The sequence below is a fragment of the Pempheris klunzingeri genome, chromosome 24 (assembly GCF_042242105.1).
Source record: "Pempheris klunzingeri isolate RE-2024b chromosome 24, fPemKlu1.hap1, whole genome shotgun sequence".
In the NCBI taxonomy this organism is placed as follows: Eukaryota; Metazoa; Chordata; class Actinopteri; order Acropomatiformes; family Pempheridae; genus Pempheris; species Pempheris klunzingeri.
In genome coordinates, this window is record NC_092035.1 from 13,296,174 (window position 1) to 13,323,766 (window position 27,593).

The window sequence follows — 27,593 nt, forward strand, 5'->3', positions numbered from 1 at the left end:
AGCCGTAGTATTCACAGTGGCGGCTGCTGACCTGAGCCCAGCGAGCGTTGATGATCTTGATGTCTTTCTGTCTGTCAGCAGGAAGCGTTATCTGTTTGTGTCTGGAGTTCAGATCATCTATCGCCTCCTTCTTGGCAGGAAGCTCCTCCGTTCGTGCCTGACACACACACACACACACACACATCCAGCACACGTCATACAGGCTGAATGTAATAAGAAATCGTTGCAGCAGCTCAATGTAGGACACAAGCTCTTTCAATCAAATTATATTCAGCTAAGTTCACACACTAACTAAGAAAGTAGTTTCAAGGTTGAATTTCAGAATGGAACAATATGGCGTCTCATTGGAAACCATAAACCCTCGGAGTTAAATTAAACAAACCAACACCACGCGTAAGCACATGCAGGCTGAGTATAATAATAATGAACTGTATCTCATTTGCACCATGATAGCAGCTAAATTAAATAACACAGAACCACACACACACACACAGACACACAGTTCAGTAGCTCATTGTGTCTTAACGGTACCTGGACTTTGCCGAGAGTGTCTCTGATGTGCTGTGGCTCTGCAGGCTGCAGGGGGATGGCCAGGACGCCCTCCGCTTTGTCCAACCAGCCCAGCATGGAGCCCATGTCCTCCTGCAGATCTGCAGCCGCTGTACGTGCTTCCGAGGACCTGCGGGAGTGGAGGAGCACGGCGAGAGGAAAGGAAGAAAGGAAGGTGAGACATGTTACTAGAGACACAAATGCTTTTATGAAGTCCTGATGGTTTTATGTATTTAGCAAAAATGAAGGAAGTGTGGTAATATGTGGTGTGCAGTGAATACTGGAGTCATTTTGTTATTCATGGTCTGCACATATCACAAGAAAAATATTCCATAGAAATATACTTTTAGGAACATTTGAAAGGAAGACAAACATGGATTAACCATGACCTGCAGCCACACACACACACACACACACACACACCTCCTCTTGCGCTCATTGAGCTGTTGGCAGACGTTGGCCCAGCAAGTGTTGAGTAATTTGAGCTGCGTTCGGAGCCCTGAGGCATCGTCTGGTGTGCTCAACTGGCTGATGTCCTCTCCTGCAGAGTTCACTCTGCTCAACACCACCTCCTGAAGAGGTATGGCCTCCGTCAGGTCCTACACACACGCATGGACACAAGGGGGGTGATTAGCTTTTTATTGCTTGGTTTGTGCAGCTCACATGCATTCTGGACACAGAGAGTTTGGTTCTTGCAAGTTCAAATATTTATTTTAAGGTTTAAGATTTAAAGCGAGGATTATATGTTAACATTAGACATTTCATGTTAGTCAAACAGGTTGTTGTAGGTAGTTGTTATCTGTCCTTTGAGTACCTCTGAAAAGAATTTTAAGCCTCCACAAAGTCAATACAATGTCCCCACTAATATATCAATACCAATTAGTTCAATATGTCTCGGTGTGTGTGTGTTCGACGTCACTGGGGATCAGGATTGGGTGCGGTCTAGGTGGCAGCTTGTGATTTGAGGTACCAGATGGTCCTCCGTGTCTATACTATACAAACACACGCTCTCTCTCGCTCTCCGAGAGACACACACACACACAGGTTGGCGCTTGAGTGGCACTTGGACACCGCGTCTCTGTCTGTGCAGGTGGACATTGAGAGCTGATCACAGCAGCCCAAAAGTGGAGCGGGCATGTCTGATGATGCAAACACACACACACACACACACACACACACACATACATACATACACACACAATACTTCACATGCAGAGCTCAGTACATCAGTTTAACCACAGCTACTGAAACTAAAAGTCATCTCAGTGGGACAAGCCTTCATACTGAAAATGATTCCTCATACATTATTAATCTAAATCTTAGTGATGCTAAAGCCTATTGTTCAGTGCTTGGATTAAATCGCTTTTCATAATCCTTCAATTTCACTTTTTGGGGTTGATGTAACATTGAAATGTCAAAATTGATGACATAATATAGTTACATAAGGCCTAAAAAAGGAAAGTGCTCTGTTTGTATTGAGGCTGACTGCACTGTCAGACACTGACTGCCTTTTCCTCTTGACAACTGCCATCTGTGAGCCAGCGTGTGTGTGACTCTGTGTGTGTGTGTGTGTGCCACTGACTACACACAGAGATCTAATGTCATGTTGTGATGTTACTTTGTGTTTGGCATGTTATTTCGTGCATTATTATGTCATGATGACATTTGTCATCGTGTCATGACATGAGAGGCGGGGCATTGTTTCAATCTGAAATCCAACGTATGGTTACACTCACTGCACTACTACTCATTCATCAAATTACATATTAACATTCTTTGCATTTGTTTTTTTGACATGACATGGCCAAAGCCTGTGCAATTTGCTGATTTATTTGCCAAATCATTGGTACAGGAGAAAACTACACTTATTGGATAAACATTACTGAATACATGGAGATACTCTGAAATATTATATAAGCAGTAGATGATAATGTGATATTTCACAACACCAGAAGTTAATTGATCTGCCACGTTAGGGAATGATCTTCATCTCGTCGGGTCACGTGCTTCTATATCACACTGTGACAGCTAATCTGTTTTGTTACTGTAATGCTAAGATATGGCATCAGTTTGGGCAGGAAACTAAGAAAAGAGAAAGATGAAAGTGAAGACGGAAGCAGTTTGGATTTATTCGCCTTGCTCAAGGGCACTTCAGCTGCGTTAGTGGACACCGGAGATGAAGTGTGACTCATCCACAACTGGAATACACTCAGTGGCTCTGTGGGTACAATCGGCCATCAGCATGCAAACCTGTCTTTATATTTGTACAGAAAGGCTTGTGTCTGATTATGTGCGAGTGTGTGTGTTACCCTGAGGTGCAGTCTGTGCTCTGCCGGCTCACTCTCGGCCAGTTTCAAAGTGCTCTCGGCGTCGTTCAGCCACTCCTCCAGCTCCCTCTGATCCGAAGCAAACTTCTGCCACTTGGAGTTGCAATCCTGCCAACGCCTTGATGTGCACACACACAAAAACACACGCGGAGTTTCACTCAAACGAGTGCACAAAAAACGAGAGCCAATACTTCTGCAAACATGCACAGATAAAAACTGAGAAGCCTCTCCCCCACCGCCCCTTACTTCATTCTGTCCTGGTAGAGCTTGTTCAGTTTGTCCCAGTTGGTACTGAGGAGGGCGGCGGTGTCCTGTATCCTCTGGCCCTCCGCAGGCCGAGCCCCAGACACCATCTCCTGTCTCCGGGCCAGCGCTCCCTCCACTGGGCCCCGCAGCTCATCAATGCTCCCCTTCACCTCCTGAGGGCGGAGGACACATGGGGGGCATATGATTCAGGAGGACGCTCCCTTACAGTGACTAACAAATAGCCACTAACTCTAAGGCATGAAAAGCTAAAAAATGTCATTGCTTATTATTGCAGGGCGGCATGTTAACATCATATAAATCTAAAATAATGTGGCTTTACATGTGTTTCTGTGCAAAGACTACATCATGACCAGGAGCAGTGACTTGATGGAGACTTGCCATCACTGCGCGGAAACACACGAAACTCCAGGAAGTCACTTCACCCGACCAGGAAATAGACTAGCACATAACGCCCCATTAAAAAAAAACAACTCGTCGTATTTTACACTGTAGTTTTTAGATGGATAAAACAAAGAAAACATAACACGTTGCTGAGCTTTAGAGGTGCTGGCAGATGGACTTTGTTACAGAAGCCTGGCTTGCTCTTTCCCCTTGCTTCCACGTGAGTGGCATCGATCTTCTCATCTAATTCTCTGCTAGAAAGCAAATAAGAGTGTTTCCCAAAATGCTGAACTGTTCCTTTAACTGTGTATTCAGGAGGAATTGAGTATGCAGTGATGAAAAATACGTCATTATAACATAAAGTAAAAATGTTCTTGTTATTATGAGAAACTGAAGAAACATTTCAGCCATTGTGGCAGCAACATACTTCTATATTTGTAATTTCTTTTTCATTTCCTAAACCAAACTTGCTTTGAACCGAGCGTTCATGATATTATTTCACGGAAAATATTGTCTGTGTCTTTCAAACAGAAACACTACAGCGGCGCTGACCTTCAGGCAGTGCTCTTGCTGAGGCAGGTTATAATACGCTGCAGGCCAGTATTCAGGAGAGTTCAGCTTGAAGTCCGTCTCTGACACCGAACGCAGCAACGCCTGCAGCTCTGTTAGGTACTCCTGGACACCCACCCACACACACACACACACACACACGCGCAGGAAGGTGCAGCACAGACACACACATGTTCACAGATACACAAAATAGAGGGTCGATCAGAAACACATAAAAACATATTTTCAGCATACAAAATGAGAGAAAGACTGAATTATATCATGCTTGTTAATTCCTCTAACAAGGCTACATCTCAAGGCTTGCTTTATAAAAATCTAATTTCTAACTGATTAAGGAATCGATCTGGGACTTCAACTGGTTGCACGTCATTAAAATTCAATGTTACGAGTCAGAAAACGGGAGAAAATACACACATTTTCTACCACCTAAAGCACGTGTCAGCACAGATAGTGTACGACATAACAAAACATTATGAGCCCTTTATTTTGGAGGAATTTTAAATGATGAGTTCCAAACATGGACAAGTGAAGCCCCAGATCGCTCCGCGGCTCTCAGATGCCACGTGGTCTCAATCTGTGCCTAGAAAAACCCTCTTCAAACACATTAATCCCTATTGTGTATCATGATCACATTCAAGCTTGTGTCATCTCCTTTTTAATTTATCTGAGCCTTTGATTATGAGTCAACTCTTATGTTGAGATGGCAATTGAAATGACTTTTACATTTCCCCTGACCATGATACACAATAGTCTAACTCAGCATGGCAAATGAAGCTGCCTCCGCCGCTGTAGCTCCTCTCCAGAGATACTGGGTTATTAACACTCGGCTCTGTTCATTTCACCTCGTTCTCGCGCTCCTCTCACCTGGCCAATTGCTTCTCCAGCTAAATGACACTTTTTAATTAACCCAAAATAAAACACACACGTTAGCATTATTAGCCGCCTCACAGAGAGCTAATGACTGCCGCTGGCCTTAAGTTAACAAGTCAGCTCTGCGTTCGCCCGGCGTGGCGGTAATAATGTCAGGAGCAGCGGTGGGATCGAGTGCACTGAATATGCTTTGCAGGGGTTTAGCTGTTAAGTCTGGTGGCTCCTTACTTTCTTGGTAGGAAAGAAACATGCATTTGCTACATCTGAATAATTTAAAGGGTGATCCAGTGATTTAATATGGCATTTCCATATAGTTTGGATACCCACGAGAGGCAGGTTGATAAAAGGTTAAAGCAGCAGAGGCTCACATATCCTGACTGTAAATCCTTGTATGGGTAAGGCAACAAAAACCTACATTTCCCATGATGAAAATGAATACTGCCTTTTGTTAAACCCCCTCTGTCTGGTGAATTCTACGTCTTTCAAAAGCCACACACTCGTTCCTAGAGTATGCTTTTTGTGAGATTTGTACTTTCTGGGGCTGACATCACGCTAATGACTTCACTATGACATCATCAAGGTTCTTTTCTCAGGTTATTCTTTCGAGCAAAGCTCCTCCAGAGCCACAGAAGACAGTTTACGACTCACAGGCTCATTAGTACACATCACGGTGAGTAAACTGATGTGTAAAATTGGTGGAATGTCTCTTTAATTGCATTTTGCACAGCAGCACAGTCATTAAAGAAAGCTCCCTCCGCCATCTGACACGTCTATGTGTGCTAAGAAGTGAGATGGAGGGCCAGAGTTTTGAATGTCCCAGTTTCCCTGCTTACTATTAGCCTGCTGCAGACAGAGAGCTCGGTCACACTGGGTTCAGCCAAACTGAGAAACATACAGATACATGCACACTCTCACAGGGCAACCGTGTCTCTCACTGAAAATGTATGCTCGTAGCAAATATAAATATGTAAAATAAGTTGAGGTAATGGTGCATAAATTAAAGGAATAGCTCAACAATTTGCTGAGAAATAGGAAGATTGATATGATTATCATATCTGTGCATTAAATAGACCATCCAATTAGCTACGGTATGCTAAGCTAACTTATTAAATTAGCTCCTGTTTTACAGTTTGGTTTTTATTTGGATTAAATGAAGAGATACAACATGTTAAAGGGAAACTTTGATGATTTTTAACCTGGCTCTGGCTGCAGGCAACACAGGAAAAATTAAGGGTTAAGGGACAGCTACTAATTGGGCCTTGTGTTACGATCATTTTGTAAATAAAAGTTACAAAACAAGATTGTGAGATCAGGACGTTTTTTCACAGGACGGTATTATCAGTTTAACTTAAAGTGAGACTATGTAACTTTAAGCCAATGTGGCCATAATGTGGTAATTTCAGGATAACGGCACATTGAATTTTCCTTGCTACGATGCATCAAAACAGAAGCAAGAGTGTTTTTCCAGAGCGTAATATTTTATATACATGTGAAATTGTCCTTTAAGGTCTAGCTTAAGCTGTTGTGGTCACGGCTAAGAAACAAAACAGGTTTCAAGAGTCACGGCTGCCCAGGGAGGAATGCTGCGACTAATTGATTCAGGACTTAATTGGCTCTTGTAACCCAGTGTGACAGACTGACACATCATTACCTCTCATTTGATAAATCACACTCATATTAAAAGGCCTGGAATAAAAACCTGCTCTTAGTCTACGCAAACACTCACATAGACCCACCTGCTTACACGTTTAATTTGTCACTTTGGAGCCTTTTGGACATTGTGTGCATGTGTTTGTGACTTCAATGCGTGAGCACTGACAATGAGAGCAGAGCAGATCTAGATGCTGAGAGGGAGAGGCTTAAAAGGAACGTGTGGTTTGTCTTGGAAAATATATCCTTAAATTAAATGAAGCCCACATAGTACAGCCAGTTGAGATTTAGCTCCCGGGTTAGTGGGTCAGTCTCACTTTCAGCAGGGTGTTTGGCCCATGCAGTCATTCCAGTCCTCTTTAGATGTCTTTGTCTAGACTGACTAATGTTCAGCTCCTGCCAGTAAACCCAGATTCTTGTTCAGCATCTCAAAGCTGAATCAGCGTAGGAGTGCAGCTTTTTAAGCCTGCCTGATGTCGTCACTCGTCCACATACAAAGGTTTAAGGCCTGAATTTGTGATTTAGGATCAGGAATAGAAAACTGAAAATAGATTGTGTCTCCCACTCATGCTTTAGTCTACTCTGCTCTTTTTCGTGGACAACTTGGACTGAATACACATCTGTACTGTCTCCGTCTTCATCAAACCCACTGCATGAGGACAGGCAGCAGCGTCCTAATGTACGGTCAAAGCCGTAGCAGCGCCTGACTTTACAGTGTGCTGGATGTCTAGTATGCCACAGTGATTCCCTGCTGCTCTGCCACTGAGAGGAGATGAATATGAGTCTACTGTGGTGCTGGCATGCAGCTAGGTCTGGTGTGTTGGTACCAACAATGACAAAGAATTTTCTGTCATAACACTTTTTTCATGTAAAATCTAACTGAATTAAACTTTCATATAATCTCACATTTCTTTAGATAAGAAAGAAAACAACATCCAAACCATTTGACCACAGTTTTTTAGTGTCAATACTGTAAAAAAAATCGTTGTTTTTTTTAATGTTACCTCACTGTGCAGAGGCGTTTGCTTCCTATCAGTGACATCAACTAATTTAGAAGTGAGTATACAACTTAAACAAGTGCGATGTGGAAACTTGAAAACTCCCGTGCACATGTAAAGGAGATGAAAGTAGTGATTGGCCACGATAGTCTCACCTGTGATAGCATGTTATGACCTATGCTAGTGGTATGCAAGTATGATAATGTAATCCTGATAATAGATTACCAGGATTCTCTTTAAAATGTCACTAAATGAAAGAAAAACGATCATCATAAGCACATTATACAGGCTGTCAGTCTGATATGAAGGCTGTAATCAGTCCACAGAGGTCAGCTTTGACATCACTGCTGGAGCTGGCAGGCACCAGGTGTTTTGCTCAAGGACACTTTGGCTTGGATGGCGCTTTTTTGGACATACGTGTTATTAACACAAGCTCTAAAACCGTTTCATAACATACAGGGTGACAAGTGAAGCGCACGTATGTTACATAAATTTAGACGCTGTAGTCTGAAGTTGAACCGGGTTTGTGATTGCAGAGTACCCACACCAGCTTGGGGAATATGAGAAATAGAGTGCACCAATTACTTTTCAAGAGTCCTTGAGCAATGCACTGAAGTGCCTAAAACTGAAGTGAAGTGAAGTTGGAGTGGAGCAGCTCAGAGGCCCGCTCAGCGCCCAGGTTTACTGTACTGAGGCAGAGCGTCACTGAGACAGAGTGTGTTCGGTCTGTCGGTCACTCGGTAAATAAAGATGAAAACGTCTCTCTATATATATACGTGCTTATGATTCCTCTCAGTGCGCCTGAAGAAACGCCGAAATCTGACAGCTCAGATGTGTATTTGTCCAAGTTCAACGGCCGATAACCGCGAGTGCATGTGGTTGACTCGTGTGATTAGTTGACGGGGTACATACATCTTCACTGACTGGCAGATCAGCGAACTGCCAGGGTGTAATGTGATTGGGTTGGCAGGGTGGGCGCATGCGGTGACAGACAGTCAGACAGAGCAACCAGTGAGATTCAGACATGTGAGCGTGCTTCACATGTACACAGAAGACATGTCAATGAGAATGCAGCAAAGAAAAACAAAAAAAGCAACTCAGATTTTATTTTTTTGGGGGGGCGGGGCAATCTAATCCTGATTTCAAATTAAGCATTAAGAACTAAGAATCACTGAAAATATTTCAGAATATTAGAGGTATGAAATCTACCGAATTTAAACTGAAACAGAGATTAAATGTGATATAGTTAGACCCTCACATTATCTTAAAGGATCATTCTGGTGATATTCTCTGTTTTTCTTATTGTCAACAGTCACCACTTAAAATAGTTAACAACAAAAGATTTACATCTTCAGTAGGAACTAAAACAGAAATACAGAACAGTGAGGTCAGAAAGTACCGAGAGACGGACTAACACTTTCTTTTTGTCTTTTCATAGGATTTGTTGGCAATAGGGCAACTGTAGAATATCACCAGACTTTAAGTGATAGATAAAACATTGATTGTTATGGATAAATATGGAGAAGTGTCTACTCTGACTCACTTGATGGAGGATTGATACCAGCCTTATGTCTGTAGGCTTACTATGATGCTAACTTGCAGCTATCACATTTTGAGGGGGATTCATTTCAGAGAGTTATTAGAAGCTTTTCAAGCACATTTCATGCTAATAGTTAGTGAAAACAACTATATTATCTATTCAAAATAATTAGAGCGTATTAGTATAGTATTCTCTGTTAGTACTGTAGATACAGAAGTTGTGCCTACTGAAACTCACACATTGTCTTTTGAAGGGTATGAACTTGCCCTCCACCTCAACCCAGCGCGTGTTGAGCTGGAGTTGGCGGGGCTCCACTAGATTGGCGGCTCCAGCCTCTGAGAGCTGATTGGCTAAGCCCTGCACCTCCTTAAGCTCCTCCTTCTTCTTGTCGAACTCTGAGCCAATTTCCTATTGGACGAAATCAACCAGGGACGTCACTTGCTATTGGCTGGGCCCGAGAGGGGGGGGGGGGAGGGGTAAGCACAGAGAGGCATGTGGATGTAATCGAATAATACACTTTCGCACACACACACACACACACACACAAACACACACACACACACGCAGCGACAATTACTGTATAATACAAATAATAAAAAAACACTCATTTCCTCACTAGCACACACCCCAACAAAGACACAACACATTAGTTAAAGGGTCAAGATATCATGTTTGTCCGTGTCAAACATACACAAGAAGCTTATATTGCATGTTGATAATATGTATCTCCATTGAAAAACCATATAAAATAAGAAAGTGGGGCTATAATTAAGAGGCGCACAGTGCCTTGAGACTTTATTCACATTTAGAAGGAGCACAATCACTGGCTTTTTAAATAAGTACAGTGTTTGAACTTGGGAGTGTGGGGGTGAAAAGAAGCAGAGACAGAAAGACAGACAGATGAGCGAGCAGACAGACAGACAGACAGACAGACAGACTGAGGAATCTCAGTTGCGGCAATGACAGGCGAGTCTGAGGGCGAGCGGGTCAGACGTCCGCTTAGCGAAATGTCATAGTGATCATCTGAAAGTAAAAGACACACACACACAGAGTCAGGATGGGTGGGGGGCAGAGAAAACAGGTGGAGTCCAGGGGGTTGCCCGTCGCTTTTCCACACCCGCACATTCACATGGACTACGAAAGATGCTGCACCCATAACATCAATATATCATAATATAGGAAAACATATTTGTTATTATGTGGTCACTCACTTATTCTGTGGTAAAAATGCATTCAAATGTCTGTATATGTTTTTATGACTAGATCAGAGTCTGTTATATCATCCCATGTCATGTACATTTATTCATTATTCAAATACTAATAATGAATAGTTATACTATCTAGCTCACATATAATTAGGTAAAGATTTATTGGTGTTGAAATGCTACACACAACACACTTTAATTAGTCTCTTTACAACTCTGGGTCCACCACAGAATAATCCCAGATAAAAGCTGCAAAAAAAGCTGTCCTCTACTGTTCACAAAAATTGATCTGCCATTATTTCTTTAAATAGATATGAGGACGATTTCCCGGAACAATTATTCAGAAAGTTCTGTCCCCGAGTGAATAAAAACTGCAAAAGCCTCGACGCTAACCCTTTGTCCAGAGGAGAAGAGAGGTGGGAAACAAAGGAAGGCAGTGAGAACATGTACCACGAAAAGGAAGAATGAGGAATGATTACAGACGGTGTGAGATGAAGAGCAGGAGGATGAGGAAGACTAAAAGGTTCATGGTTAGTTTTTAACATGGGACGAAAAGAAGAAACATGTAGAGATGTTATTGATTAGGTAATGTATTTATTCCTGTTGTATGGTTGTATATATATATATGTGTGTGTGTGTGTGTGTGTGTGTGTGGTCACCTTGACCCTCTCTCCTTCGGGGGGGTCGGGCAGCTGGTCCACGCTGCGTTGGATCTCGTCCAGCCACGCCAGCAGGTCGTGAGACTTCCTCTTGTACTGGTACCACTGGGGAGCGATGGCCAGCGCCTTCCTGTTCCTCAGCACGCGCAGGTCCTGCACACACACACACACAAAAACACACACACACACACACGGGAACGTCTTGGACATGGCAGTAACAAAATATGTCACTCTGAGACATACTACAGAATTGTAAAAAGCAACCAGTAAATGTCAACCTGTAGTTTGACCTTCAGGTTTAAACAGTTATTTCTCTGTCTTGCGAGTGTGTGTGTGCGTGTGTGTGTGTGTGTGTGTGTGTTACCTTGACCGCGTTGTACTTGCTGTTGAGCTGGTTGTGTTTCAGTCTGATCTGCTCTCTCTTGTCCTGATCTGGGACTCTCTTCTGTAGATTCTCTCCTCTCAACAGCAACTCCTTCACTGCACCTTCCTCACAGTCCTATACGACACACACACACACACACACACACACACACACACACACACACACACACACACACACACACACACACACACACACACACACACACACACACACGCACAGTTTAGAAGTGCACACATAACACATGAAAGAAGCCGTCCCCGTCCTCTTATGTGTGTGTGTTTGGGTGCGAGACCTTGTCCTCCTGGAAGTCCTCCTCCGTCAGGTTCTCCCCCTGTTTGACCTCCTCCTCCAGGAGCTCCAGCCAGATCTGTGCCTCGCTGTGGTACTGCTCCAGCTCCTTGGCTGATGCTGCCGTCTGCCACGCACACACACACACACGCACACACACAGACGCACACACACGCCCGCGGCAAAGATGCAGAGACACAGGGGGAAAAAGAAGATCATTAGAGGCTGGGAGAAAGTAAATTTAGTGGGAGAGGTTGGAGCAGATTTAGTGAGAGTTTGAAGTAAATTTAGTGTGAGAGTTTGAAGTCTGCTAAGTGAGGGTTTAAAGTACATTTAGCGAGAGAGTCTGAAGTCTATTTAGTGACTCTGAAGCAAATTTAGGGAGAGTTTGGAATGTATTTAGTGAGTTCGGAGTCTGTTTGGAGACAGCTTGATGTAAATCTATGAGAATAGCTGAGTTACAGTATTTAAGAAAGATGCATAAGGAGAGTTCATTCACAGCTGCAACTCCTCAAGTCAATAACCAACCAGTGATACATCAGGGAGAGCTTATGAGACTATGTGTGCTGTTAGAGTTTAGAATAATCAGCAGTCCCTCACCAGTCCAGAGGCGATGCGTTGTGCGATGGCGTCGAATCTTTGGTTGAGCTGCTCCACTTTGGGTCCCACCTGGGCCTGGCAGTTCTCCCCCCTGGTGGACATGAGCTCCTGTGCCAGATCCCTCACCTCCTCCATCTTCCCCCTCGTCTGCTCCAGCTCTGCACGCAATACCTGCGGGACGCACACACACAGCCAGTCATCCAAAAAGATAGTTTCAGAAGTCAAATATCTGATCAATTAAGCTGCATTTCACTGTCAGAGGATTCTTTAGTGGTTAAATGTCACCACATGTAGATGAAACCTGTGTTTTTATGTTATGAATGTCTGTGTGTCCTGTTTCATTCAAATAAATTAAATCAATTAAGAATGAGATATTTTAAAACACCTATTGTAATAGCTAAGTATGAAAAGGAGTATTCCCCCTCTCTGCCGGAGAGGTTGGGGTGTTATAGGGACTTTTCTCACATTTTCTGGGATTGCTCTAAATTGCAAAAGTTTTGGGGGGAGGTGAAGAGGGAAATAGGTGGGATTTTACACTTGGACAGGTCGATTGACCCGCAGCAGCTAATTCTGGGCACTGCACCTTCAAGGAGGGTTAGGAAAAAACAAATTGTATATGCTCAGAGCTCTGATGTTGATTGCCCACAAAATGATCACAGTAAACTGGCTCAAACCCCACCCACCTACCTCGGACCAATGGGTGCAAAGACTACAGGCCGTGAACTGCATGGAAAATATAACTGTGAGCCTACGACTCCGGATGGACATTTATTTAGAAAGATGGACACCTGTTATAACGTATTTAGCAAAGTGAACATGCAGCTAGTATTCAACTGGACAAGCTAAAAAAGGAAAAAAAGGGACAAGCTAAATAAATAAAAAAATAAAACTAAATAAATGGACTGAAAAGTGAATATCTTGCATTCAGTTTGTTCCTCTGAAATAAAATGCTGTCCCCCCCGTGCAGAGTGAACACTCTCTGCTTCCCACAGGGCGCTCTGTCCAACAGCTAATAACAACGGCGCCGTTGTATCTGTATTTTCCACTAACGCTGTTATTTCTTCTCCCCTCGCATCTGATCTACAAACACACTGACGTCATTAGTGGAGAACAGAGAAACTGAAGATGTGGATTAAACACCACATATGTGCGGTAAAGACAAACAAATGACAACCTTGAGCACAGCGTCGTTGGGTCCCTGGCTGTCCATCTCGTCCATCTTCTTCTCTGCTCCGTCGATCCACTCGTTCACTTCCTTTATCTCTCCATCCAACTTCTGCATCTGCCGCTGGTAGTCCTAAAAGAGAGAGAGAGAGATGAGGGGGGCATAGATGGTATTCATTTCTTGAGGCTGCAAACAAACAGTGACACTTCTAATGAGCTATTTTTAGAGAGTTTGGGATATTTTTAGCTCCGATAAGACGGACAAACACTCTTTCTCTGACCAGCAGCAGGTTGAGCCATTCTTCTGCTCTGGATGTGACTGCGATCCAGTTGCAGCGCAGCAGGCTGACTTTGTCGTCCACCAGGCTCCCGTGGCCCCGCAGCACCGCCTTGAGGGCCTCGGCGAGGTCCACCACGGCCTGCAGCTGCGGCTGGCGTTTCTCGGTCTCCCCGTGGATGGACTGACGGGACGGAGAGGAGGGCGCAGGAGGAGAGTGAGGAGAGGAACAATGTGAGAACTGAAAGCTTAAAGGTCCATTCTTAGCATAGACTATGTTTCTATATGGGCTCTTGTGTGCTGCTCTAATCAATATTTTTATATTCAGTCCCAATTTTACAACCCCCAGGCCCTAGACGTCAAGTTTTTACTCTGTGCAGGTGTGTTGTGACATACCTGTGCCCATGCCACCTCATCTTCCAGGTCACTGGGCATGCCGTCCACGGCAGAGCGCCTGGTCAGCTCAGCGTCGGTGGCGGCGAGCCACTCCGTCAACCCGTTCAGCTCCTTCCGCAGCTTCCTGGACAACTTTAGACTCTTCTCCAGCTCCAGCTTACTCTCAGTCACCTACACACGCATTAAAAAGGACAAATTCACATCTAAATCTGACCATGTCTAAGTGTAGATATATATAAATGTATATATGTGTGTGTGAGTGTGCGTGTGTGTGTCCTCACCTGTGATCCCAGCTGGTTGTAGAGCAGCTTGAGGGCGGTCACCCGGTCGTCCAGCTCTTTGGGCTGCTCAGTCTGCTGCTTCTGGACGATCTGTCTGCCTGTTTTTATCACCGTCTCCACCTCCCCTTTCACTTCACTCAGCATCTTGTACAGCTTCTGTTAGACACACAAACACAGACAGCGGGGGGCTTGACACGGGATCTGTCCGTCCGTGTCCGTCTCATCCCTCCTGACGTGATTACCCACCATGCACTGCTCCAGCTGCGACTGCACCACGTCCTGCTCCACACTGCCGATTTCCAGCAAGCCCACCTGGCCTTTGACCCCAGTCAGCACGCGCTCGCACTCGGCCAGCCGAGCGTCGAAGTTGGCCGGTTTCTGGAACAGCCGGAACTTTGTCCACACGTCTGTCAGCATTTTCTGGAGAGAGACACACACACGTCACACACACACAAAGGCAATCTGAGAGACAGAGGAGTCTCACTATGTGTGCGTACCTGGGTAAGATCTATCTGTCCCATGATCCTCTGGGACGGCTCTTTGTCCTGGTTCTTTTTCCTCATGTCTTCCAGGGTCGCATCATGGCCGCTCAGCTCCGTCTGGATTTTCTGTTTGACCCACACACACGAATATGAAGTCAGATAACAAACAAAATCTAAATGATCCTCATGAATGGTTCAAAATCTGAACGCTTTAAACTTAAATTGTTAGTGTGCCTTGCTCTGCTCACCACAAGGGGGCAGGAGGCATTAAGCAGAGAGGACAGGGCACACCAAAGCTTTAATAACTTGTCACCCTCGCTCTCCCTCACACACACACACACACACACACACACACACACACACACACACACACACACACACACACACACACACACACACTTGGTCTCTGTCATCCCCTTCTCTTTTTTAAATACCAAGTGCCCTGTAATCACATATGCTCATCCACACCACTCTTAATCCTATCATTTACTCATCCTCCCGTGTGTGTGTGTGCGTGTGGGTGTGTGTGAGAGAGAGAGAGAGAGAGCGAGTCGTCGTCCTTTGCACTGGTGGTCTACAGCACACGTGGAGATAATCCCTCCAACCCCTCCCCACACGCCTCCATCACTCATTCCATCATTGCGGGACATTATTTCATGATCCGAGCAGTTGGGGAGAGGGAGGTAGAGGAGGAGACAAAAAGACAGAGGCTGTGTGTGTGTGTGTGTGTGTGTGTGTGTGTGTGTGTGTGCTGTTCGTGTCCACAGCAGCTCCTGGCTTAATTAGGACCACAGAGACAAAAAGAGCATTTGCCATCCAAAATATTCCTTTGCACACACACACACGTGGAAGATGTGCGCTGACGGGTACCTGAGCCTCCTGCGGTATCTGCTGGGCGTCGATGTGGTCAGTCAGGTACGAGGTGAGGTGGCGGTCCGTGTTGGCCAGCGCCTCCTGCATCTGCCTCAGCGTCTTGTCATTCTCCTGGGCCCACTGGACGCTCTTCTCCAGCTCCTTCTGCCTGAGCGCCGCCTGGGGAGACAGAAAAACGCATTCACACCTCGTCAACAAACACATAAAGTGGACTGTAAACGCAGGAGGCAGCTTACGGGACACGCATTAGTAGTTTACATGCATTCCTACGTTCAATTTTCCAACTCATGTATATAAAAGCAATTTCCCTTAAACAACAGCTTGAATAATCTCTTGGAAAATCTGGATAAAGGTACCCATGAGATTCAGATAAGATGCATCTTTAGAGAATCGTCAGCGGGAGCTCGAGGTATTTCCTTCACATATTTACAGCTGTTATCTTGTTTACTGTTAGTTCTTGCAGTCGGTGTATAAAAAGCCTTTGCTGAATGTGCACTCAGCTGAAATGATGACAACAGATGATTTTAACACGGGAAGAACGCAGACACATTTTACTATAAGTGCGGTGAGATTCGTGATTTTTCTTATTGTCAAAGAACCAATCGGGCTTCTGTAGCTGGAGACGAGTGCACTGGTCAGTCACAATGGCTCTATTTTCTGTGTGGTTAACTTCCCCCTGGCATTTTGTTCTTAAGGTTGTACTTTTTTTATTTAATTCAATAAGGAGTTTTATTGAAGAGGGACACAAAGCAATTTAAGCTAACAAATTTGTAACAGCGCAGTTAAGTTACATTCAATGTTCAATTCAATTACATGTCTTCTTTAACTGTCTTCTGTGGAGCAGTTTGAGCTCCAATCTACAAAATATTACATGAAAGTAAATGGTGCAACACAACTAACAAGTTATAATTATGCGCCGATTTCTTTCATGCTTGTCAGTGAATCCACTAATCGCAGTGACTCCAGTGAAATGAATTGATTTGACTGAAAATCGGCCTTTAAAATGTCCTAAAACTTTTGTCCTTTAAAAACAAAGAGCTGTTCATTTTCTAGCATTTGTAGGTCACAACGACTTTACGGCACACGGACACAATCCCCCCTACATGTACCAACAAGCACAAGCACAAGACAGGACACCACACACACACACACACACACACACACACTCTCCCCCTGTGTGTACCCTCTTGAAGGCCGGACTCCGGGGTTTCTCTCTCATGCCGTGTCAGTGCGACCGACCTCATCAAGGCTGCCGTCCTCACCAGCAACACCAATAACCAATGATCTTGTGACGCCTGTTGTCAGTGAAGCATCCGATGCCTGGGGGCTACTGAGGAGTTTCCTCCCAGCACATCGCTGCCTCCAAGATTAACCAGGGAACGGACCCATTACATCACTCCGACCTGTGTGAGCTCATGTGTTCGAGCGGGAGTGCGAGTGTGTGTGTGGTTACAGGTGAGCATGCTAATCCCTCACAGGAGGATAATGACTCTAAGTTTAGCCCTGAACCTGCATAACCTTGTGTCTCACACACACACACACACACACACACACACACACACACACACACACACACAGAGTCCTCTTAATGTTACAAGTGGATGTGTGGGAGGGTTTTTTGTGCTTTCTCTCTCACATGTCTTCGTTGATAATGTATGAAATGAGAACTTGAGTCAGATTAAATATTTAGACAAACATTGATAACAACCTTCCCCGTGGCGATGTACTCCATTTCCCTGGCAATTGTCGGCTCATGAATACATATTCTCATTAAACACCCGGTTTCCCCTTATTACTTATTTCTGTAACACACACAGACACGCAGTCCTGAAGCAGTGATTGTGAACAAGAGAGATAGAGGATCGCTGTTTGCTTAACTGTCTTGTGCTGGAAACGCCGTTGGCTAAATGCGAGCGGCGCTCCCCGCGTCACACTCGCTCCTATTGGTTTTTCAGCCGTCACAAGAAGCCGAAATTAAAATGGCAAACATGCCTCTTTGATCTGAAGAAGTGCAGATGGAGATGTGAAACAACATTTTTTTTTTTTCGCATGCGCGGGCTGGCTTTATCTCCACATGAGTTTTAAAGTGGGACACTGATATAATGAGATTATAGATACTTATTCTACTGTCTCTGCATTTACTTGGACCCTCGTGCTCCTCAGAACTTGGCTCCATCTAATGCTGGGGAAGCATTGACATTCAGCTATTTGACTCCTCGCAATATAATGCATTTCTTTGGATAAGAAGTATGAAATAGATAAGAAATGTATTTTTCTAAATGTCTAACTTTCAGTCAAAGTGGAGTCAGTGCCAGATGGAGTAAGGAAGCCTTATCCTGGTCACAGCTACTGGTTCAGTTCTTAATACGAACAGTGTTTGCAAACCAATAGAAGCTGGACTGATGTGCTGATTTGATGATACCGCATTAAAGAAACCTCATAGTTCCTTGAGTTCAAACAAATGCACTTCCTACAGTGTTGACATCCTATTGTGAGTGTACCATGTATGCACATGGCTGTCGTTTGCACTGGCACTATTATCATTACTATATTTATTATATAATAATTTTTTTTTTTTTGAACCTCAAAACTGATTAATTTACCAAAAAGGAGATTTTTTTTTTTTTAAATCTAAGTTGGTGAAAAGTGTTTCTGCTTACTTAACAGCTACCATGCTAGACGATGATTCAGAGCTGCTGGGACTACTTTAGAGAGGACAGCAACTTCTTTATAAACAGGGATCTAAGATAATTCGAGCTAGTTGCTAACTAGTCTGTATGGGACAGTATTCTAAATTGATTATTAATTAAATATTTAATTATATTTTCATTAAAAACTGAATTGCTGATCTCATCTCACAACGGTACCTTAGCAAAGAGGACCTTATCATTCCAAGCTGTTCTCTGCAAAACACCCTTTCCACCAAACCGCATTTTAAATGCCTCATTATTTTGATATTATGCATTTTGAGCGTCAGCATCTCAAATCCACAAAGATGTGCAGATTACGATTCCTGGGTCATGAAACGTCTACATTTTCATCTGAAGAAAAAAAAATGTCCGTCTGCGCGAGTGGCCACAAAGTCATCCGAGAGATTTGACAGCGTGCTCCTCAAACAGCACTGATCAAGTTAGAAGGAGAAGATTTCCAAACGAAGAAAAGGATTCCCTCGATGCGCTCCCCTCAGGCCAAGAAAAGGGAAAAACATTAAGGCAATATTTTGGTCTCTGTGCTTTTTCTCGTCCATCTGTCTTTGCAGAGATACTCACAAACAGCCGTGTCCTGTCTCTGAGCTCCTCGTCCCCTTTATGGATGGCAAACAAACAGGGCTCAGAGCGGCCCGGCCTCACCTGCCGTGCATACATTCTGACATACACACCGAAACAAAGGACACCAGCTTCTGGAGTGTTAATGCCCTCAAACACACACGCACAGACAATACACCAATGACACTTCCTCCCAAAAAATACAGAAAGTCTGAAATGGAGGACCGTGACACGCACACACACACCCGCACACACACACACACACACACACACATACACACAGTGTCTCTGATGGGTAGACAAACAAAGGGAAGCTTATCAGGCTGCGAGGAGAACATTAATCTGGTTCTATTGTGAGGGAGGATCAACCCAGCGGGCAAGGAGCGTGTGTGTGTGTGTGTGTCTACTGTAATCTGTCATTGAGGATCACCACAAGAGGCTGAGGATGTATTGCTGCCATTGATGATGGCTGATGATGGGCAGAAGGGAGGGGAAAGGAATATTGGGAGAGGAAGAGGAGGGAAGTGACGGAAACGGAGAGCAGAGGGGAAAAGGGAGGATTGGGAGCAGGTCCGGAGGTGGGAGAGAAGATGATGAAGAAGCGAAGGAGGGCGTAAAAGGTGGAGGAAAGGGAAGAGGAGATGAAGAGCGGGAGGAGAGTGCGACTGTGAGGAGGGACATAACTGAGCGTTCATTTCATTAGCAATTAAAGTCATTTCCTCCAATAATTGATTAGTTGTTTGGTCTATAAAATGTCAGAGAACTACTTGTTAAATTTAATTTAAAAACTAATTTCAAAATTAACTTAATCTTCTGAGTCCTCGATGTGAAGGGGGAGGAGGAGGAGGAGGAGGAGGAGGAGGAGGAGGAGGAGATGTGCAGTAGGAAGAGATCTCTGTGGAGCTTTTTAGGATTAATTAAAGGAAATTAGCACTCAATATGACATTATCATTATATGTCATTCCTCCAAGAAATATTTATTCATTATCATGTAATCCAGTGATTCAGATAAAACCATCTGAAATCTGAAAAAATCCAATATTTCCTTCTGAAAGGTAGTGGAGCAGAAACATAATGGCTGCACACAGCTACGACTTTTTTGTCCGGTTGCTCTTCACAGATCAGCGCTATCATCGCCATTGTTGCCACTGTACTATTGAGCTTTTTTTTTCGTTAATACAGGCTGCTCGGTCGGCACAAGTGCTCCTCAATGCATTTAAAATCCATTGAGAGCAACACACGCCAACACACACCTCCTGAAAAACACACCCAGAAAGACGCACTAAATCATCAGGAGGCACAGAGAGAGAGACCACAGAGACGGGGGGAGGGGGAGAGGGGTGAGGAGAGGTAGACGCCGCCTCGACCGTCTCATGGTGTTGCTTCATATTCGCGTATTCAAGCGCAGGACATCGCCTCAGCATCTGTGCAGCATCAACACGTGTGATGAGGTCGTTCTGAAAATTCCCAGCATTTTCCTAAATGTCTTCCATCGTTGCTGTTGTTGTATTATTGAGCTTTACGGGATGAATTTTCCGAATGAATGTTCCCCTGTACTTTCTGCCTGTGGCCAAAAGTGGTCCACACATAAAACAGAATCCCAGTCAGACCCGTTTGCACACCACACCACATACAGAGGACCTTGGGACCACCTGACGTGCCTCAAAACCGTCGTTCACGCTCCTCCTCAGCGTGTGCATGCTTCCCCACGTATGAGTGTGCGGTGTGTCGTACCCTCGCCATGAGCTCGTCCCATCGCGCGTTGAAGGCGTCCAGTTTCTGCTGTATCAGCTCATCCAGGACGCCCCCGTCCATCAGCGTCTGGGCCAGCTCCCGGATCTGGTTCCTGTTGTCCTCCGGGTGCCGCAGAAGAACCTCTAGACTCTGAACACACAACATACAGGCGGCTAGCTGGGTGTCTTTTTGCATACAAACGGATATTGTTTAGTCTGATACTGACTCATGATGAGGAAGGAGAGGCACATTGAAAGAGAGAGTAAGATGAGTCAGAATCTAAAAGAGGTCGATTAGCCCTTGCTCATCTGACCAAGGTGCTTAACAGCTTTTCACATCTCCTGAAATCCCCAAAAAGGTCTTTTCGGCTGATGCCGGTAGAGCTTTAACATAGTGAAATACATCTGAGTGGCCACTTATTTGCATTTTTGCTGTTCTGTGCTACCTTAAATGAAAGAGCGCATCCTGGTCTAGAGGCTTTAAGCCTTTTCTGCATTGTTTAATCTCACCAAATCCCCGGAATGAAAGATCTGAGGCAATCTGCAAAAGCACAGTTTAAGCAAATTAACGAGTTAGGGTTAACATATAAGCCTTTTCACTTTATTTCTTCACCAAGGTCTGGAAATCCCTATGTCTCTAATTGCAAGATTCAATGGAAACTCCACTGGATTAACTTTATTTGAAATATTCTGTTGTGTGTGTGTGTGAGGCCTGTCTTACATCCTCAGAGGAGCCTCTCTTCAGTTCCTCCACTACCATCATCTTATAATCTTTCTGCCTCCATAATGAAAGGGCACATGTTAAAATGAGAATGTTTATGAGCCTTACAGGGTGATAGGCTACTTTTCTTTTTTTCTGTTTAGGAAACCTTATTGGTTGCCCCCTTTAATTTGCTTAGCTATCAATTTTTACAGCTTTAGTCGTTTTTCTCTCTTCTTTTCATTTGTTTTCTTTTCTTTTGTCTTTTCTTTCTTCTCCGTGGCTTTTTCCCATGATTTATCTAACATCTTTGAATTTTTAACAGGAAATCTGCATTTCACACACACATCTCCTTTCCTAGCAAGCCACACACACCTCACTCATTTATGCTCTGTCTTGTTTTTCTATGTTAAATCACCCGTTTTATTTTGTTTAACTTCACCAATAAAAAAAACTAATTGACTGCCTACTCCTAACCGCTTCTTCGCACTCACATCCAGCGCCTCCTGCAGCTCCTCTGCTCCTCCCTGGAGGTTCTCCGTCTCGTCCAGTTTCTGCTCCAGCTGGTCCAGGAAGGCGTTCTCCTGCTCCAGGTAGGAGAGCAGCTCGCACCAGCACGCCCACACTTCCTGCAAAAACCATCAGGAGGCACAGAGAGAGAGAGACAGGGGGGAGGAAAGAGGTGAGGCGAGGTAGACCTCAACCGTCTTGAGGTGTTGTTTCATATTCATGCGTTCAGAGCAGGACGTCAACATGCTTGATGAGTTTGTTTCATTCGGAAAATTAGCAGCAGTTTCCTCCGTCTGGCTGAAGTTATTCAACTGGCGTCCTAAATGTGAAAGGATCTAAGATTGGAAAATATGTTGAAACGAAAGAAGGTAGACAGCATTGGTGGCACCGTGTAGCGGGGTGGGGTGAGTGGATGAATATATCGGCTGTAACAATTGGTTTAGTCCATCTTGTTGTTTTCTTTTTTGCCATTTTATTTTGCTAATTTAATGGTCTGTCTGAGCTGCACTGACCTCGCTAAATAATTAACCTATAAAAATGTGATCTTTTTGCCAGCACTATACATTTGCAAAGATGGCAAATTGCTTAATTTGGTTCCTTCTCCAGGTCTGTTGCATCCAGTTTAAAACAAAGGCTGCATCCTAACAGATAATGGGGGGGACAACAACCAAGGCAAACTGCGGCATAATGATAAAATGTAGATGTGAGCGTAACTGTGTGTCCACACCAAAGGCAGAGCAAATTTTCGAGAAATCTGCATTACTCGCACAGGGAAACACACAGGAAAACACACAGGGAAACACACAGGGAAACACACAGGGAAACACACAGGGAAACACACAGGGAAACACACAGGGAAACACACAGGGAAACACACAGGGAAACACACTGGTGTAAGTAATGCAAATTTCTCCCTCAAGTTGAATTTGCCTTCATTTGTGTCTCTCCTGTTGCCCAACTTCACCTCTACTTGCATCTTTGCGTTATTTGTATGTAACTGCACACACACACACACACAGGTTTGACTTTGCTTGGTGTAATATTAAATTAGATTATTATTTGGATTTTCACGGTCGCCCATCTCCAACCAACAAACACTGTGTGATGACCACACACTGAGAGGATACATGCTACTGTTAATTCACACCAAAGCATGTCGAATAATACTACACATTTTGGGTAGGTCGAGCATAATATGTCATTTTGAAGTGCGAAACAATCTCAAATAAAAAAATATGGTGGACTTTGTATAAGTAGTTGTTCTTGGGCTGACAGGAGCCGGTTGGAAAAGTTGGTGTGAAGTGTACGGCATTAAGAAGTGGACGGGCATTTTAAAAAACAGCTTTTCAACATGCACACGGTTACTTTTCTCCACTTGAATTACAGACTGAAACGGCCAAGAAAATGCAAGTTTTAGCGCCGTAACCTCTTTGATTAACCATTTTGGGGGGGGTTTTCTAGTTTCGCATTCTGTGTCGAGCTTCAGAAAACTGAATTAAAGTAAGTAAAATACACAGCGGGCTCTCTCCTCTGGTCCATTTAAAGAGTCAGTTCACCCAAATGATTAAAATATATATACTCTCACTTGACTGGGTATTGGTATGATTTCATGCCTCCAAACCACACACCGCTCTGTCGGCACATTTCACAGAGAATATTTTCTAGAGATGAATAGCTCCCCTGTATGTATGCACTCAGCTTGTATCTACATTCTCTCTGTCATATAATTTCTCCACAGACCTTCAGCGTCGACGTTAAACATTAAAACTTCTTGTGTTCATTAATATTGGCTTGTTTTTTTGTATTGGGCTCACTTTCTGAAGGTAACAAGCTAACATCTAAAATGCAAGAAAAGAGCCTGGAACGGTGCTGCTTGGCTAACCTCGCTGCACCCCCGCTCATCTATAATATACTGAAAACACACACACACACACACACACACACACACAGCAACATGCCCTCCAGGGCACGCCCTGATGTATGTGAGCACCACGGCCTTGGACTAAACACAACATGTACGGGTGTTATTACTTTGGCCACACTCACGTGAACACACACACACACACACACACACACTCTTCCCACCCTCTTAAAAATTTCAGGGGCATTTTGTTTTTAGCACGCCAACATCATCCAACAGGAGACAGATAAAAGTTCGTACCTCCAGAGTTTTACATTTCCCGTCCAGCCGGCTGCACAGGCGCTGGTAGTTGGCTGTCAACACGTCCAGCTCGGACCGCAAGGCGTCGTGGGCCGTGGGCGGAGCCTTGGCGATGAAGCTGTTCACGCTGTCAGTCAGGAGTTTGACCTTCAGCTCCTTGGAGTGGACTTCTTCCTGAGCTCTCTGATAGACGCAGACAGAAATGATAAGTGACGTTTGTCGGGTTACTTCAGGCAGGGATGTGAGATGAGGTGACCAGACCTGTTAAGTGTCCTCAGCGTGACGACATAGTTTAGCCTGCATGGATGTATTATAAGCACTGGATACCAAAGGCAAACATGGGGCCTACTCTATCTAATGTAATATCTGTATTTTCTGCTTGCATGGCACACAGGCCCAAAAAGTTTCTGGCTTTTTGTTCCGGTTGCTCAGGTTATGTGGCCCGAACATGTGCAGCGTTCACCCCATAATGCCTCTGGCCCAGTTGCGCTGGTGATCGGCTCATACTACAGCCCTTTTCTGGGCTCTTCAAAAAGATTTACCAGACTTGAAACATAAAAAACAAAGAGTGATAAATAATGTTTACAGCTGGAGGTGTCCTGTCAGCAGTTTTACACACGTCTCTTTTATAATGGCGGTCTACATGGAACTTTTTTTTTTGCCAGCAAGGGATTTTTTTGTTGCAACACTGCGAGCAAATATTAGCACAATAGATGTATTATAAGACCTAGATACCAGATTGCCGCTCAGCCTTGCTTCCAGTTTCTCAGCTGCAACGCACAGTGTATTTGAAGTAAATCCAGATGGGCTTCATTTACTGTTAGACGTCATATAAATAACAAATGGCTAAAAAAAAAAACCTCAATAACAGAAAATCTCAAAAAAGAATCCTTTGGGATTTGGAGAGGTAGCACTGATACACAGCACATGAAAGTCCATCTATTTCAGCATGTTTTATAGATGTGCGATTTTCTATAGTGAGCCTTTGAAACACGCCATCAGTTCAATATCAAACATGTTGCAGACAGCGGAAGATACTCGCCGCCTTCCTGTCGGCACGTCATGACGTACCCCCACATGTGACGTCAGTTGCCGACACGCTACACAGGATGCGATGAAACATTTAAATGTTGTGACCGGTGAACACTTTCATGCTTCTTGCTAATATATTCTTGCCTGAAATGTCTGAACGTGTCCAACGCCTGGAAGACGGAAGAAAAGAGGAGCAGACGGCGAGAGATGAAGAGCAAAAGAAGGAAGGGAAGCGAGGGAGAAGAGGGAGAGAAAGAGAGAAGGGGCTTAATGGTTGGAGGGATGGATGCACGAACAAATGAATCAATGTATCTTCTGTTGACAAAGCCACCGAGTGTGAAGAGACAGAGGGAGACGGAGTGAACGAGTAAGCCAACAAATCAATGAATGAAGGAGTGTAGCTAATACTTTCCCAAACGTAGGGAGGGAGCAGGAGACGGGGGGGATTAAGAGAATAAACGAGTGAACAGATTCACGAATGGAGTTTCCTTTAAGCTCGGAGCAGAAAGGGGGAGCAGAGGAGAGGAAGAGGAGGTGAAAGGAAGGAGGGAGGGAGGAGGGGGAGATTAGCAAGAGCAAGCGGAGTGAAATCAATTTTTAATTTTCGGCTTGACTCGAGTAAACTTTTTTTCAGGAGGAGGGGTGAGCAGAAGGGGGGAACTGCTACTGCCAAGGGTTGCGAGTGCACCACCAAGCAAACAGTGCCATACATTTACATCACAAATACGTCGCATTAAAATGATGAAAGCTAAAAAAAAAAAAAAAAAATCAATGCAATTTGATACGAACTTGAGGGAATGAGAGCGGAGATCGAGGGTTCGAGGAAGAGACGCAAAGCTGTGAGCGAAGGCAGAGAGAGGGATAGAAAGAAATAGAGCTGCTTTTAGCTGCAGCAAAGGGAAGAGAGGCACGCAGATGGGGGCGTTATCGACCTGGAATTAACCAGGATCAAAACAGAGTGACAGAGAAAAGAAAAAAGAACAGCTGCAGCAGTGGGTCAGATCTGCCTCCGCTGTGAATATAAAGAAGATCAAGATCATGATTATCCAGAAAAAGGCCCAGACGTCGGGGAGATCCAACGAGGGCTCCACCGAGAATGATCAAACACATAACTCTACATATTTAGGACTAAAACTAAGCTGTGAATGCTCCAAGAGAAAAAAGAAAAAGGACTTTCTAAGCCTCTTTTGGTTAGGAGCATGAACCTTATGTTTCACTTTGTAAAAAAAGAAAAAAACTCCGCCGGGTTCTTACAGTTTTCTTTGAACTCTCTTCTTGACTTTTGCTTCATTTTTGCCAACTTTCTATGAATTCGCGTTCGCCTTTAAAGCAGGTTTGTAAAACGGGCTTCGCCCTGCTTGCACGGTTTCCATTTTTTTCCCCCAGCACAACCTCAGCCGCGAGACTTCTCAGAATCCAAAATACAAGAAATATGACATTGATGCTGAAATCTTCAGTTCCAATCACTCAAACAGGCCAAGGGTGAAAAAAAGATGGCTGCACTTTTTATACACAAGAATAAAACTATAATAATGTGATTTTATCTCATTTCGGTTTTGTGCCTCTTCCATTGAAAGTCTTTATATGCCAGTAAATTACTTAAAATATCAATAAACTGTCTTTCAAAATAATCTCATGGTCTGCAGACATAAATGACAAGCTGTGTGAAAGCCTTATTGACTCTTTCAGCTGGACTCAGCTGGTCTCTACTGGACGTATAAATAAAGCTATTCGACTGTAAATAGTTGACACCAATTTAAACCTTAGCTTGCAATGTGCTTCTCCAAAGCACACTTTAATAAAACCTAGATACGGAGACAACTGTGAACTATGGAGCAAGTGAAATTAGTGTTTTTCCTGTAACTATGAAGTAGTTCTAGCAAAAAGAAATTTGAGAAAATCAATTTAGGATGAGAAAAAAAAAACCAAAGACCCTCTCTTGCTCTTCTGTCTAGCCAAAAGAATTACAATGATTATTTTCATACAGTCTCTAATTGAACCAAATTACTAGGGAACATGGAATAAACCCCCTATTGAAACACTACATATGGAAATTTGTGAGAATTGGGGCAATTTAAACTACTTTAATACAAAAAAATGAATCAATAAAACTTAATAAACACCTTTATAATTATAAAACTCGTTGCCAAGAGGAGAAGACAGAGAAAAGTCTCTCTAACTCCGTCATGGGGCTCAGCATGGAGCACATAACCTTCAGCGTCACGTCCGCTGATTATTATCGGCTGTAAAATTGGACACGTTACCGCCGACGGCTGAACCGGTGGGCAGCAGACCACAGTAAATTGTGGATACATTTATCTCTGAACCCCGTTTAAAGCCATGTTGGGAAAGGTGTTCACCAAGTAACTCTCCTGCTACCTGCTGGAGGATATTGGCTCAAAGGCTGTGTCAGCTCTGCCAACAAGAAA

The 27,593-nt window shown here is 44.0% G+C and overlaps 1 protein-coding gene across 1 annotated transcript in view; it reads right to left on the minus strand.

The window, feature by feature from the left end:
* The window catches only part of dmd (dystrophin), a 242,792-nt gene that overhangs the window by 57,095 nt on the left and 158,104 nt on the right, over positions 1-27,593 (minus strand). Inside the window, exons 30-50 of the mRNA XM_070855842.1 lie at positions 24,133-24,315; positions 21,956-22,090; positions 20,763-20,912; positions 15,760-15,921; positions 14,905-15,015; positions 14,654-14,827; positions 14,408-14,563; positions 14,127-14,297; positions 13,735-13,914; positions 13,464-13,586; positions 12,290-12,460; positions 11,694-11,816; positions 11,381-11,515; positions 11,017-11,169; positions 9,390-9,560; positions 4,077-4,199; positions 3,123-3,295; positions 2,859-2,994; positions 973-1,148; positions 532-679; positions 32-157 (exon numbers count right to left, since the gene is read on the minus strand). Of these exons, the coding sequence (XP_070711943.1) occupies positions 32-157; positions 532-679; positions 973-1,148; positions 2,859-2,994; positions 3,123-3,295; positions 4,077-4,199; positions 9,390-9,560; positions 11,017-11,169; positions 11,381-11,515; positions 11,694-11,816; positions 12,290-12,460; positions 13,464-13,586; positions 13,735-13,914; positions 14,127-14,297; positions 14,408-14,563; positions 14,654-14,827; positions 14,905-15,015; positions 15,760-15,921; positions 20,763-20,912; positions 21,956-22,090; positions 24,133-24,315 (3,180 nt within the window). The remainder of the gene's footprint in view (positions 1-31; positions 158-531; positions 680-972; positions 1,149-2,858; positions 2,995-3,122; positions 3,296-4,076; positions 4,200-9,389; positions 9,561-11,016; positions 11,170-11,380; positions 11,516-11,693; positions 11,817-12,289; positions 12,461-13,463; positions 13,587-13,734; positions 13,915-14,126; positions 14,298-14,407; positions 14,564-14,653; positions 14,828-14,904; positions 15,016-15,759; positions 15,922-20,762; positions 20,913-21,955; positions 22,091-24,132; positions 24,316-27,593) is intronic.